Source organism: Colletotrichum siamense, assembly GCF_013390195.1.
Source record: "Colletotrichum siamense strain Cg363 chromosome Unknown KSG_Cg363_contig01, whole genome shotgun sequence".
Taxonomy (NCBI): Eukaryota; Fungi; Ascomycota; class Sordariomycetes; order Glomerellales; family Glomerellaceae; genus Colletotrichum; species Colletotrichum siamense.
Window position 1 is genome coordinate 2,613,894 of NW_023501014.1, and position 13,251 is coordinate 2,627,144.

Genomic DNA, 13,251 nt, shown 5'->3' on the forward strand with positions numbered 1-13,251 from the left:
TCGGCTTTCGGCCCAGCTCCAGAAGGGGGCAACGTCATGCATCCCATGGCCAACCCTCTACAGAAACCACCGCAGCAGATGTCACCGCCACACCTCTTCAGCGTCATTCGGGCCTCAGAATGCGATCAGCCAGTGTGCCAGCATAGAGTACCGCGTAAGTAAGAATGGCTCAGTGGCCAGGCTGTAGGCGCAGTCGGGGAGACAAGGTGGATCATCCCTAGCAGTAAGGCACGCGGGAAAGGCTTGGCTTTTGGAGATGGCTGCGCAGTGACAGTCGAACATGCTGTCGGAGGAGGGGCGGCAGTGAGCCAGCACACCCAACAAATATCCCTGTATTTCGTCCTGTGGTGGTTTTTTGCCTTTAGGTTGGCTCCCGAATAAGAGCAAACCGAGCTTCAGCATCGACCTCGCGCGTCACAACGCCTTGTTGTCAGGGGCAAGCAAGCAGCAAGGAGACAGGACCCTGAACTGCTGAGAGGCCGAGCACACCGCACATGGAGGGGGGAGAAGAAAAAGTCAAAAAAGACGGTTTGCCGTCATCCCGTCCAGGGCGGCCACACTGTTCGTAGAAGGGTTCTCCCGCGTGTTAGATACGGTTACGGACCCTTCCTTGCTTTTCTGCTGTGCCTTGCTTGTTTTGTCTGCTGTTTCCTGTCGTGAGTCTCCGCCAAACATGGCTTAGGAGATGGTGTATGTGTGTGTGTTGGTGTGCCGTCTCTCCGAGCTAAGGTGTCCGAGAGATCCATCCGCTCTGCTGGGCTGGGCTGGGCTGTAGGTTGCGAGACTGAAAAGAGAATAAACATCCCGATCCATCCCTATGCGCGGGTGACTGACCACCTCACACGTACCGCTTGCTTCACACCCAAAACAGCTCCATCAGTGTCGACGGACACACAGCTCTGAGCTCATTTTGTCTCCCCGTGCCGTCACCAAACGACGTGTGTTGCCCCCTCTACTACCCCTAGCTCCCGCCGAGAGAAAAGAGCTATTAAAAAACCGGGAAGCAAGGCAACTGAGGCAGTCGGAGACTAAAAAAACAAAGACGACAAGAAAGTTGCATACATACCAAGATTAAGCGGTTTGGGATACCACCTAAAAAAAGGCTTAAGCCAGGCTCCCCGCCGTATCGCGACAGCATTGACTTTCAGCTACCGTTACCGCTTCTTGCTCTCGTTTCCGCCAGGCTTCACAGCAAAAAAGAACGGCAACCTACCTTACCTGCCTACGGTAACCTGGAAGAGAAAGAAGCTGTCGGCAGAGCCTGTAACTACCCCGCCATACGCGCGTTACTTCCAGCGGCCCTACGAGCCTGCGTCTCCACCGCGGTCGCTGGGCCTGCACCCTGCAACTTGAACCTGGGCCCCGTCACCATTGGATCTGCTCTGCGCTTGGGGACCCAGCCCAGCCCAGGGTAGATTGATTATTACGTCGAGCCCCTCCCTCAGGCCCCCAGCTATTGTTGCCGCGCCGCCGCTACCCACGCTACCTACCTTACGCTACCTAACCGCAGATACCTTGCCTTACTCGCTCCGGGTCTGACGCCAGTCAGCTCTATCCCATCACCTCGACCTTTTTGACGACGTCCACCCTCCTCCCTCCCAACACCTACGAACATTCTTTTCCTTCCACGAGCTTGGCATCGACAAGAGGCATCTTACGACTCGCTGTGTGCTCCCCGGGTAGCTCAACAGGGCCCAAGACAAACATCGCCGATGGCTTCGACATCGCAAGATCAACCCCAGAATGGTGCTGCTGTAGCGTCCGCCCAGGACCCGGCTCCGGCCGTCAAGTCTGACCTGCAGCTCCCCGTCCGCACCAAGAGCGATGCCTCTATCCCTCCGCCGGGTCAATCTCTGACGGGCAAGCAAGAGCACTGTATGTCGACTGACTGGCATTTTCGGGGACCATGCTGACATTTCTCGCCTCCAGACCTCAAGCGAGAGCTGATCTCCGAGCAAGTCAAGTACGAAATCTCAGAGCTCAACTCTCCCACGGCCCTAAAGCGCTTCGGCGCCCCCTTCAAATCCGACGTCGGCGAGGTCTCCCCATTGGACTCCGAGCTCCCTATCCTGCGCTACATCTTCGTTCACCATGTTCGCGATTTCCCGTTCCTTGACAAGGCCAAGGAGAAGGAGTTTTGGCAAGACAAGCTGCAACTGGTAAGTAATAAAGCTTCCCCGCGATCTCTGGAACGCCCAGAAAACCCCCCGGCCGGCACAGCTTGCGCTGACTCGTTTTGCTCCCACGTCCAGTTCCTGGAATCCTTTGCGACTAAGAACATTTCATCCTCCGAGGATAGATTGGAAGAAACGAAGAGACGCAAGTTGGCCATAAAATGTCAGAAGCTAGTCGAGTTGATGATGGTGTCGGGTTGCAAGACCTCCTCCGGCTTCGAAGAGAGGATACGATTTTCCGAGATCGAGGTCGTGGACAGCAATGCGATTGACACGGGAGTCATGCACACAATGCCGGAGGGAAACTATATCAATGGCTGGGACGTGAACGTCACCGCCGTGCGCATTACTTCGGAAAGGAAGACCATCAGGACTCACAAGCATGCGGTAAGTTTACCTCGAAACAGACGCGGGGCTTCACTAACACCATGATCAGGAATTCCTCATGCGCATTCACCGCAAGGGCGAACTCGAGTTTTTCATCGGTAGACGGTATGGCGATTTTATGAGATTGCACAAGAGACTACGTATAGAGTTACCCGGAAAGGTCCTCCCAACTTTACCCAAGAAGAACAAGGCGGACACCACGACGTCGGGCCTGTTCTCCTCCCTCACTGGTGGTGGATCTCCTGACTCTTCGGCGTCATCAATTTCCTCTGTATCGACACAAATGACCGGCCTCGCTCCCCCAAGCGAGCCTTCTAAGCTATCAATCAGAGGTGAGCGACCTTTCCCCCGTCACTCCTAACACGGTCTCTAACAGCATCAACCAGGGCACAAACGCGCAGGCTCTACTACCTCCGGCCGCAACTCACCCCGCGTGTCAACCGACAGCAGACCGAAAAGCCCTCTTCCTTTCCTCAGCAAGAAGAACAACGAGCCCGTCACGTTATGGCGGGAGAGCCAGCGCGTTTCACTTAGGGCGTTTTTGCGCTCTCTCCTGTCAAACCCTCAGATTGCGCAGACCAAGGCCATGGAGGAATTCCTCACCAAGGACCCAATCACGCCGACCGATGCCGATATCGACGACATTGAGCGGAGAAAGGCTGTTGACCAGTTGCGCATGGAGGAGCAGAAGAAGTTCTACGAGATTGCGCGGAAGCGCGCAGCGGAGCTCGACATCTACATGGAAGAGTGAGTGTTCGGAATGTGAGATGCGTAATGTGTTACTAATGGCATCCCAGGTTCCGTCAGGAGATTGTTGAGCGAAACGGCCTGACCTCGCTCTTCAAGGAGATCAAGGATAAGGAGACCATTCAGGACCTGAGCATCCAGTACCGCAAGTTTGCCGAGTGGTTGAGGATAGAGGTCGCGGCTACAATCTACCACCTGTTCCTCGCGGAGGACAACTCTCCTGAGCTGTTTGCCCAAGCTAAGAGGATCCACTCGCTCATTCCTTATACCGTCATGAAGAACGTTATTAGAATCGCTAATCCCGCGGCTGTCATGTCCGGCGTCCTGGACATCTTCCTGGCACAACCCTTTGGCACACGCTCACTCCTGCAGCGCATCTTTTCCCTTACGCTGAACGACGGCATCCGGAGTTTCCAGAAGTCTATTGACACTCTTGCTGCTAAGATTGGCGATGAGGTCCTGACCAAGAAACTGAAGATGTACACGGAAGCCGAGGAGCACATCAAGGTGGCTATTCGGGAGGAAGCTCAGTCGGAGGACATGGACATCATTGTCGTTATTCTGCGCTCGGAGTACCTTGAGCCTGCCTTGACCTCGGAGCAAATCGGCCGACTGTACAACGCTTACGTGGCATTCAACAACGCGGTCGAGAACGTGGACGAAGAGCTCAAACAGGGCGCGCAACTGTTTTCGTACCTTAAGCAGTTCTTGAAACTGTGCACGAGGCAGCACGACAAGGCGATGATGTTGCAGTTGGTCGAGGAGCCAGTAACCCTACAGCTCTTTAGGGATCTCTTTACCATCTTCTACGAGCCGCTTGTTAGGGTTTACAAGTCTGCGAACGTCTACAACAGCGTCACCGACTTTGCCGTCTTCATCGACGACATGATTCAGGTAAGATGGTCCCCATCGAAGTGAGGATAAATTGCTGACATGCTTCTAGGTCGTCGAGAAATGCCAGGAGCAGGACGCTTCCGCGGACCCGAACCAGACTGTGCAAGCGTTCATCGATCTCTGCCAGAGGCACGAGCACAACTTCTACAAGTTCGTGCATGAAGTTCACACACATGACAATGGACTTTTCGACCAGTTGATGGGTTGGATAGAAGACATCCTGGAATTCCTCAGAAAGGGCCCCAAGAATGGCACTTTGAACATCAACGCGCTATTCGAGGGAGGTGTTAGCTCAGGTGCGATCGACAAGGCCAAGGTCATCGATGAAGTGAACGCACTCATCGCCTGGCAAGAGGCCAGGAAGAAGTGGCACCATGACAAGACACGGCAAAAGATGGCTGCTGAGGGTAACGGCGGCCCAGATCTCGTCCCCACGGGCTTCTCTTCCTCCGATTTCGGTCTTGATCAACAAGATCTTCAGGATATGGCTTACGAGGATGAAGAAGACGACGAGGCGGAGGCAGAAGAGGAAGACGAGCTCGACCCTATTGAGGCCGAGCGTCGACGTCGCGCTAAGAGACGCGACAGGCTTCGCCGGAGCGCTGGCGAACCGGTCAAGCCGCCAGTGTCTGAGGTTCATAAACTCAAGGAAAACTTCCTTGTCATGTTGCGCGAGGTTCTTGCCGAGTAAGGTTCGAAAAGAAGCATGGTATCCAGGATTTGGGTCATACAAGGGAGGTAAAGGGTCGGGCAACTGGGGGTATTAAGCCCCGCGACGGCGTATACCTGGTTTATTGCTACTATACCTTAGTTATTGTAAAGACTTTTCTTCGTTACATTGGATTTCATCGAACGTGATGCAGGAGGTTCATTTGCAACGTCAAGGCCATTGATGAGCAGGTTGCCATCGCGTGATGATAGACGAGAATGCTCCTATAATCTTCTTTCACAGGGCAGTCATAATCATGTTTCTTGCTGTCTGGCAGGAAAACTTACAGCAGAGATGAACGTGGCGTACTATTGAGATGTGTTCCTAGACGATTGATCGCTCCAATTGAGTCTCCTATCGCATTATTTGACGCGAAACGTTGCCAGATGAGGCTGCAAACCGAGAATTGGCTAGACTCGTTCGGGGTGGATATTAGTGAAGTCACAACATTCTTTTCATTATTATTGATGAGCTCCCTCGACAAGGAGGCGCTGCTATACTTCAAGTAATTTGCGAGTGTTCTACCCATTCTGGACCAGGAGAGAGGCATAAGTATCACTTCTATATCTTCGCATGTACTATGTGACCATGTGAGTGTAAGTGAAAGAAAGTGGCAGGCACGTTGGACTTGGACACATTTGCTGCCAGGACTCAGTTGGGCACCCACTCAACTGACCTACATGGGCCAGCCTCTGGTCGTCTGCTTTCAACCGGCGAGAAGAACAAAATGGCCCAGTGGTCAGGTCAGCGCAATCGCAGCGCCCTGGTGATCCATCATCTTCTCGGTGGGGGTAAGGGTCCAAGTAAATTCTTTTAGCATTTCAACCCTTTTTTCATCATCTTGTTTTTATCATCGTTTTCTCACCCTCCCCCTTTCGACCCTGTCATGTTCGTCTCCTTCGTAAGACGCCAATGAGAGCCAACTTTGAAGTTCGCAATAGAGACACGAAATAGGGTGTCAACTCAAACGGCTGCGACGGCTGGTACAAGCCGGCCGAATAAAGGACCTGCCGGCGCAGTTGACATGTAGGAAGAAGAGCCGAACCAAATGTCTCGCATCATGATTATTACATTGAAGGTGAACGTCGCAGAAGTAGTCGTTTCTCGACAGGGCAATAGCTCACCTTCTTCTGACCTCATCACAAGAGACAACCGTTTTAAAAGAACCAGTCCGATTACGAACAACCAATGTCCCAAGTACTAGCTGACCTACAATCATAACCAGGGGTATCCTCAAATCCAATCGCCCAAAGCAATCTATCCCGCTTCTCCTAATCGTAACCCATTCCCTCCTTCTCATCAGTGCTTCGAGTATAGATCCATAATGCTCGCCTTGAAATCGGCAATCTCCTCCCGCTGAGCCCGGTTGCGATCCTCCAGACTGGCAACCCTTTCCTGCAAGCCGGCAATCTTCTCATCCTTCGTCTTGAGGGCCATCCTGACGCTGTCTCGCCCCCTCGCAATCCCCTTGGCCTTCATCGCGTACCGCCGCAGCACGCCCCTCACCTCTCCCATCGTTGCCTCGTCCACCTTTTGCCCCCTGAGCAGAGCCATCACCTCGTCAGTTGGGTCCAGCTGCTCCTCCTGGGTCTGTGACGCCGGCGGCGACATGGAGGGGTTCGCAGTCATCGACGACGCCGTGCTCGCTGCGGAGAAGGACCCGGTGCCGGTGTTCCTCCTCTTGGCGTCGGGGAAGAGTGTCCTCGAGACCGTCCCCGGGGTATCGACCTCACTCTCCGCCATCCGTCGGGAGGACGGCGTGACCGGCGCCGTATCCCTCAACTTCTTTGCGCTCCGCTCCATGGCTTCGTTCATCTGCCTCTCCTCATCCGACGACATATCCCCTAGTCCGAAGTCATCCTCCTCATCGTCGTCGCTGAACTCAAAGAGAACCCTCTTCCTCTTTGCGGTCCGCGACGGCGTCTCCGCCTCCTTCTGCTGCGTGAGGTAGTCACCCATAGACCGCTGTCTCGGCGTGGCTGTCGTCGGCGTTGGAAGCGTAGCAGCAGGCGCAGGCACAGGTGCAGTCGCAGGCATGGCCGCACCATTCTTTGTCGGCTCGTCCTCCGGCATGGGCGGCAACGTCAACGTGTTTCCCTCCGCCCGGTTCTTCGCATCGTCGTCCCATAGGAAGAAGTTACAACCCCTCGACTCGCACGTCCAAAAGTACCGGCCATGGTTCTTGCCCTGCTTCTTGGTCTGAAGGTACTTGGCCTGCATCCGCGGCTCGCAGTTGCAGTACCAGTTCCCTTCCAGGTAGAGCCCGTCCAGCCGCTTCTTCTGCGACGACGGGGTGTTCGGACCACCCCCGCCATTGCCGTACCCGCCGCGCGAATACCGATTATTGCTGTAGTTGCTCTTGCCGTACGACGAATTGTTGTACGTCAACCCTCCTCTCCTGCCACTGCGCGGGGTCCTGGTGAAGACCATTTCGCTTGAGGTGTTGTTGCCGGTGTAGTCGACTTTACGATGTGGATGGGTCCACGGCAGTCGGCGGACCATGAGTTGGGGGCGGAGGGTAGGTTTTCTTAGAGACAGGTCCGTTTCAGCGGTGGTTGGTTCACTCGGACGGGAGTGATGTCATAATCCTATGGTGTACAGCAAACTTGCGCTCCTTGTGTTTGTACGCAATTTGAGATGTGCCCTGCGTCGTCTGAATCGATTGTCCTTTGAAACGGGAAAACGGCCAGTGGAGCGACAACTTCCCCGCCTTTATCGTAAAGGTGAATGCCCTCAAGAAGTGGACAGCCCAAAGGAAACGGGAGGGGTCCTTTCTGTTGGAGCTGGAGCTGAGAATTGTCGGGTGGCTGGGGGAGCAACGGGGTGGAGCTTGGGCCGGCATGCTGGTAACGGGACGACGGGAAGCTAACTTGGTGGCCCCGCCTGCCGCGCGCTACCAGCTGGAAACCCCTGCGAGGCACCACAACCACGGCAGACAGCGGTGACATGCCACGGCCCTGGATGCGGCCAGCTCTGGATTTTGGCCGAAAGAGAATGTCTTCTGAGCGGGGGAAGTCTTGTCAGTCAAAGTCATCTGCTATATGGGTACACTATCGCGCACCATTCCGCAAAGGGCCCTCAGCTGCCGTTTGTTGAACGCCACTATCACAGCTGAAAAGCACCTCGCACATCTCATCACTGATAAAGGTCTTGGAGAATTACTTGGTATTAGAAAATGTACTCGAGCAAATCATCAAGACTTGCCCTCGAGGGGTATGATCATATGAGAGCCTGTCTGCGAAGTTATAAACACCTATCCTTCCATTCAACCAACCATCCGCCCCCATATGTGCAGCATCCTCAGCGCCCCATCATCCCAGGGGAGAGACATGTGCCAGCCAGCCAACAAATCCAGTCTCTGTGTGTAACGACGCTCGCTATGCACATTTTTGTAAAACAGCCTGTAGACTGGACTGCAGTTTTTTCTTCTTCTTCCCAGCTCCATTCGTTACATCCCCGGCTTTAGACGCAAGAGAGAACGCGGGTATATGAAAGCCAAAAGGGACCACAAAGGAAATAAGCTGAAATAAAGACATGGATCGAATCTTTCGACAGGCTCACCAGCTTTGGTGGCACTCAAACCTCGTAGAAGTAGTCTTCATCTAGACCTTCCCGGCTAGGGACGACGCCAGCCCCTGGAGGAGGGCCAGTGTATGCAGCCTCTATCCTCACGTTCAGCAGCCTGATCTTCAGACCAAAGTCACTAACCAGGTTGACCAATTTGTTCGTCTCAGCAGTGATTGGCGCCTGGTTGAGCAGCATCAGAAGGCCATCGAGCCACTCTGACGCCAGACTATGGGTCACAGGGTACAGCGTCAGGATGGCCTGCTCCTTGGCATCGCCGCCCTTGGCTGCCTCGGCGGGGTTGACGTAGCTAAAGATTGTAATCTTGGTTGTCGACTTCACCGTCGCGGTGTTCTTGAGCGTCGAACTACTAGTCGCGCTTCGAGTGTCTTCGTTGGATGCAGAAACGTTTGACACCACTGAACTGATCGTGCTGAGGTCAACCTTCTCTGTCAGAATATCCAGGCCGGGGTCCTGTGATGTCTGAGTTTCGAAGTCGGCATAGTGGAGGTATCTCCTGTTGTGTGACAGCTTGGCAAACCGCCAGGGCCGTGGCGTATACAGCCGGCGCTTGGTCTCGTCTCGAGGGTTGGTGTCTCGGCGGGGTAGCGGCTTCGAGAACCACGAACCTTGAAGTAGGCACCTGATGCGCTGCTCCTTGACAAACTGGAGAGCCTCTTGTCTCAACTCCTCTCGGACTTGATACAAATGTTGACCCCATTGATCTTCAAAAGACAGCTCAAGCAGCTCCATCTGAAGTTCACGTAGCCTGGTGCAGTCGTACTCCAAGAGCTCCTCTTCCACCTCCACTACGTCCTTCGTTCTGACAGCTTGACCGACAACCTGCTCAATGAGGATGCGAACAAGCTCTGCGACCTTCTCAAAATCCAGTTGCTCTGCAGCCGTGGATTTCCAAACGCGGAAGAAAGCCTGCAAGCCAGCGGTGTGTAGCCTCGACCACTGCAGGAGGAGCGGTCGGAAAAGCTTCTCGTTATTCTTAATACCGTCCAAGCCTTGATAGCTCTTCATCGTGTCCTCAATCTCCGACTTTTCAACCTCGAAGTGATCGTAGAGGATCATGGTGACAGCAAGACTTGCTCTCGCAACCGGGCACCGCTCACTTCGGTGTTTTGTCGACTGCTCCAACAGCAGCTTCTGAAAGCTGTCCTCATTCTTGCGCACGTAGTCGGTCAAATCCATCATGCCCAGGAATCCAGGCACTTCGAATTCCTGCGCGGGGCTCTCCGTCTCGAAGCCAAGTCTTCTCCACTTCTCAGGGTTGTGTCGTCGGCTCCCCTTTTTGCCCTCATTCAGCTCATCCAGTCTTGAATGCCCATTGACCTGCTTCTCCGGATTGCTCGCCAGATGTAAACCCTTCAGGCCTCGTCGGTGTTCAGGCCTCTCCAGGTCAACCCTCACCTCGCGCCACTTTCTCAGTAGAACCTTGGTCAAGGACTGAAATTCGAGCAGTGGGTGCGCGAGATCTTGCAATGAAGAGCTCTGCATGAGATTATACACGGCCTTGATCAGGCCCAAGTCCTGCAAACGCTTGATAAACTTGGACCACTCCTCCATAGCAGGCGACCCCGGCTTCGTGCTGCTGTCGCTGGAGACGGCGTCTCTGATCATGGCATTGATGAGCATGAGCGCGTTGGCGCACAGGGCGTGGTCGGCGGACTGCAGTTGTGAGATGACGAGCTCGAAGAATTGCGGGTACACGGCGACGGCTGGCTTCAGCGCCCTGAAACCGAATGAGCCTGGAGTGCGCGGGGTATTGGGCCGGCCAGAGGATTGCGAGTGTGCAACGATTGCGACCAGAATCGACATGGCGCCTCGCAAAATGTTGACGAGGGGGTTCGTTACGATCAATTCGACGATGCGCTCGACTAAGTCACCGGACGACGAGCCCTCAAAAATCTCCCAGCCCATATCCACCTCCAAAAGACGCGTGAGACTCTGCAGCGAGTACGCCAGTGTGTTTCCTCCAGCGCTCATGATTAGACGGCGTAGCACAACCAGTCCGCCGGAAGATATGAAAACGTCTGCAAAAGCGGGATCGTTGATGGAGGACTGCAGCTTGAAGACGGCCATTTTCCTGGCAGCGTCCTCGTCACTGGCGAGTCGCGACAGGAGCGCGGGGATGTCTGCTTGGTCCATTGCGGCGGCTTCGTCGAGAGAGGGTATATGCTGGTTCGGACAGGTGTAAGCAGGGTCGGCGCGAGGACCGGTTGTCGAAGGGGGAAAAGGTCGCGTCGGTTCGTCAGCAGGAGGGGAGAGGAGTCACGCTCAAATTCATGGCCCAAGGTTGTGGTGCCAGCTATCGGGGGTGCGTCTCGATCGTGGGGGTTATATAAACAGAGGAGGGCGTCCGGGGTAATGTCTCGAAGTTGTGGCCGCGGAAGAGGGTCCGTGTCAAGGAAAATCGAAGACGGGCAGAAGCTTCTTCGCAGATCCTGCGAAATGATGGTGAAGGACGCGGCGTCGATCAAGAATATAAAAAAAGAACTCCTGGCAAGTTTGTGGTAGCAAGCAAGGGGGCGAGCAAAGAGATAAGGCAAAAAGAAGGGACTGGTTCTGAGTAAGGGACTAAAAAAAGGAGACACACGCAGTTGAGAGTGCCAGAGTGTGGTGAGGGCTGTCGAAGCAACCTAACAGACCAGATGTTGGCTTCGGTCCGCGTTGGATGCGCACGGCCGGGAAGTTTGCGCATGTCCTGCAGGAGGTGGGAAAGCACAGGTGCAGCGTCCCCCAAAACGGCCAAAACGGGGAGAGACCCAGCAATCTCCAAAATTAAAGCGGGGGTAAACACGGTTCTCGAGTCATGATTGGCGAATGGGATCCTGGTCAAATCCCCAAACCAAGTTGTAGGCCGCTGGGGGTGTTCGCCAGTTGTGGGCACCTTTTTTGGGGAGAGACCTCCAGCGTCTTGGCTTCGACCTGAGTCCGAGAGATGGGACGGCGGCGGGACTGCGGCGTCTGGCCAGTTGGTTCAGCGTCACTCACGAAGCCAACCGTTTCACCATCCCTTCCCACCGGAGGCCGTTGATCATTCCACTGCATCTGGAAGAAACCTAAACAAGATTATCCATCACCACAAGCGGCGCCAATCGACGGCGTTCGTCGGAGGAGCGGGTCTCGTGACCATCGTGCTATGGCCGCGTTGCTCGGACTGGATTTTGACTCTGAAAGACAGTCCATCACCATCGGACGAGCGAAGCTTTTGTACGCGGCAGACGGGACATCAGAAGGGAGATCACCATTGCACGAGCATGTCTGGAAGCTTTCAGCCAAGGATCGGCGCTCCTTCAGACCGATCTGTTCTCTTCTTCCATTCGGCGTCATTCATGTGTGAGTTCAGCCGCATGCGAGAACTGACTAGGGAACCACCCAGTGTTTCAAACATGAGCAGTGGTAGATGCTGTATTTCTAGTTTGCCTTGCACAAGGCTGTAGTTTGGCGATAACACAGGCCCATGTATAATGATCTCTGAGAGAGACATTGAATGCATCAGAGACAATGCCAGCGACAGTAATATCAGAGACAGTGATGCCAATCGCATAAGGCTGGACGGAATGTTTATCCCCCCCACGGCAAGTGATAAACAACACGTCAATTAGAAAGTGCATGTTCTAGACTCTGATCCGGGCCGCGGTACGTACTCTGCATGCACGACCCACCAGAAGCTCATCGAAGCACCGCCACAGAAAGCTCCAGCCTCGCAATTACTAATAACCGTGGCGCAAGGCTGTCTGAAATATTCCTCCGTCGCATTCCCAATCGCGACCAGGATCCAAACGCATCTCAACGCGCGCCTCACCCTTCGTCGACGTTCAATTCCTTCCCTCCCCATCAACTTCCCGACCTCGAATCCCGCTTTCCATTACGACCCGAAATCTTTCTTTTCGCCGCCAGACAATCGATCGCGAAAATGGCCAACTTTCTCGCTTCCATCTTCGGTACCGAGCTCGACAAGGTCAACTGCTCCTTCTACTTCAAGATCGGCGCCTGCCGTCACGGCGACCGCTGCTCGCGAAAGCACGTCAAGCCCAGCTACTCTCAGACCATCCTCATGCCCAACCTCTACCAGAACCCGGCATACGACCCGAAGAACCGCATGAACCCTTCCCAGCTGCAGAACCACTTTGACGCCTTCTACGAGGACATTTGGTGCGAGCTATGCAAGTACGGCGAGCTGGAGGAGCTGGTCGTCTGCGACAACAACAATGATCGTATGTCTTTTTCCCCGTCTCTCATTCTTCCTGTCTCGCCGTCAGTTTGACGCCGTCTCTGCACGTTGAGATCGAAACGATTGCTAACATTCAACCACCGCAGACCTTATAGGCAACGTCTACGCCCGCTTCAAGTACGAAGACTCGGCTCAAAAAGCCTGCGACGATCTTAACTCGCGCTGGTACGCCGCGCGCCCCATATACTGCGAGCTGTCACCCGTGACAGACTTCCGTGAGGCCTGTTGCCGTCTGAACTCAGGGGAGGGCTGTGTCCGCGGCGGCTTCTGCAACTTCATCCACCGCAAGAACCCCTCCGAGGACCTCGACCGCGACCTCACCCTCAGCACCAAGAAGTGGCTCAAGGACCGCGGCCGCGACGAACGCTCCCCCTCCCGCTCGCCCACCCCAGAGCCCACGCGGCGCCGTTACTAGGAGAACAACGGTGGCGGCGGTGGTGTTGATGTCGACAGCCCACCCGGAGGTCAAGGCTTCCGTGATGGTCGTGATACTGGAGATAGCCAAGGACGAGACCGGCCGAACGAGGATA

General features: G+C 54.8%; 4 protein-coding genes across 4 annotated transcripts; 2 read left to right on the forward strand and 2 right to left on the reverse strand.

The window, feature by feature from the left end:
* Positions 1-1,712: 1,712 nt before the first annotated feature.
* CGCS363_v000670 (PX domain-containing protein) lies at positions 1,713-4,893 on the forward strand (the record flags this gene model as incomplete). Its single annotated transcript, XM_036632519.1, has 7 exons — positions 1,713-1,875; positions 1,930-2,159; positions 2,253-2,561; positions 2,611-2,893; positions 2,948-3,308; positions 3,359-4,202; positions 4,252-4,893. The coding sequence occupies 7 exons, from the start codon at positions 1,713-1,715 to the stop codon at positions 4,891-4,893; spliced, it is 2,832 nt and encodes a 943-aa protein (XP_036502575.1).
* A 1,317-nt stretch (positions 4,894-6,210) lies between these two features.
* Positions 6,211-7,413, reverse strand: CGCS363_v000671 (uncharacterized protein; the record flags this gene model as incomplete). Its single annotated transcript, XM_036632520.1, has 1 exon — positions 6,211-7,413. One exon carries the CDS (start codon positions 7,411-7,413, stop codon positions 6,211-6,213), a length of 1,203 nt encoding a protein of 400 aa, XP_036502574.1.
* A 1,074-nt stretch (positions 7,414-8,487) lies between these two features.
* Positions 8,488-10,632, reverse strand: ELMO3 (Engulfment and cell motility protein 3; the record flags this gene model as incomplete). Its single annotated transcript, XM_036632521.1, has 1 exon — positions 8,488-10,632. One exon carries the CDS (start codon positions 10,630-10,632, stop codon positions 8,488-8,490), a length of 2,145 nt encoding a protein of 714 aa, XP_036502577.1.
* A 1,771-nt stretch (positions 10,633-12,403) lies between these two features.
* Positions 12,404-13,136, forward strand: CGCS363_v000673 (Splicing factor U2AF 23 kDa subunit; the record flags this gene model as incomplete). Its single annotated transcript, XM_036632522.1, has 2 exons — positions 12,404-12,704; positions 12,808-13,136. The coding sequence occupies 2 exons, from the start codon at positions 12,404-12,406 to the stop codon at positions 13,134-13,136; spliced, it is 630 nt and encodes a 209-aa protein (XP_036502576.1).
* Between the last annotated feature and the right edge of the window lie 115 nt (positions 13,137-13,251).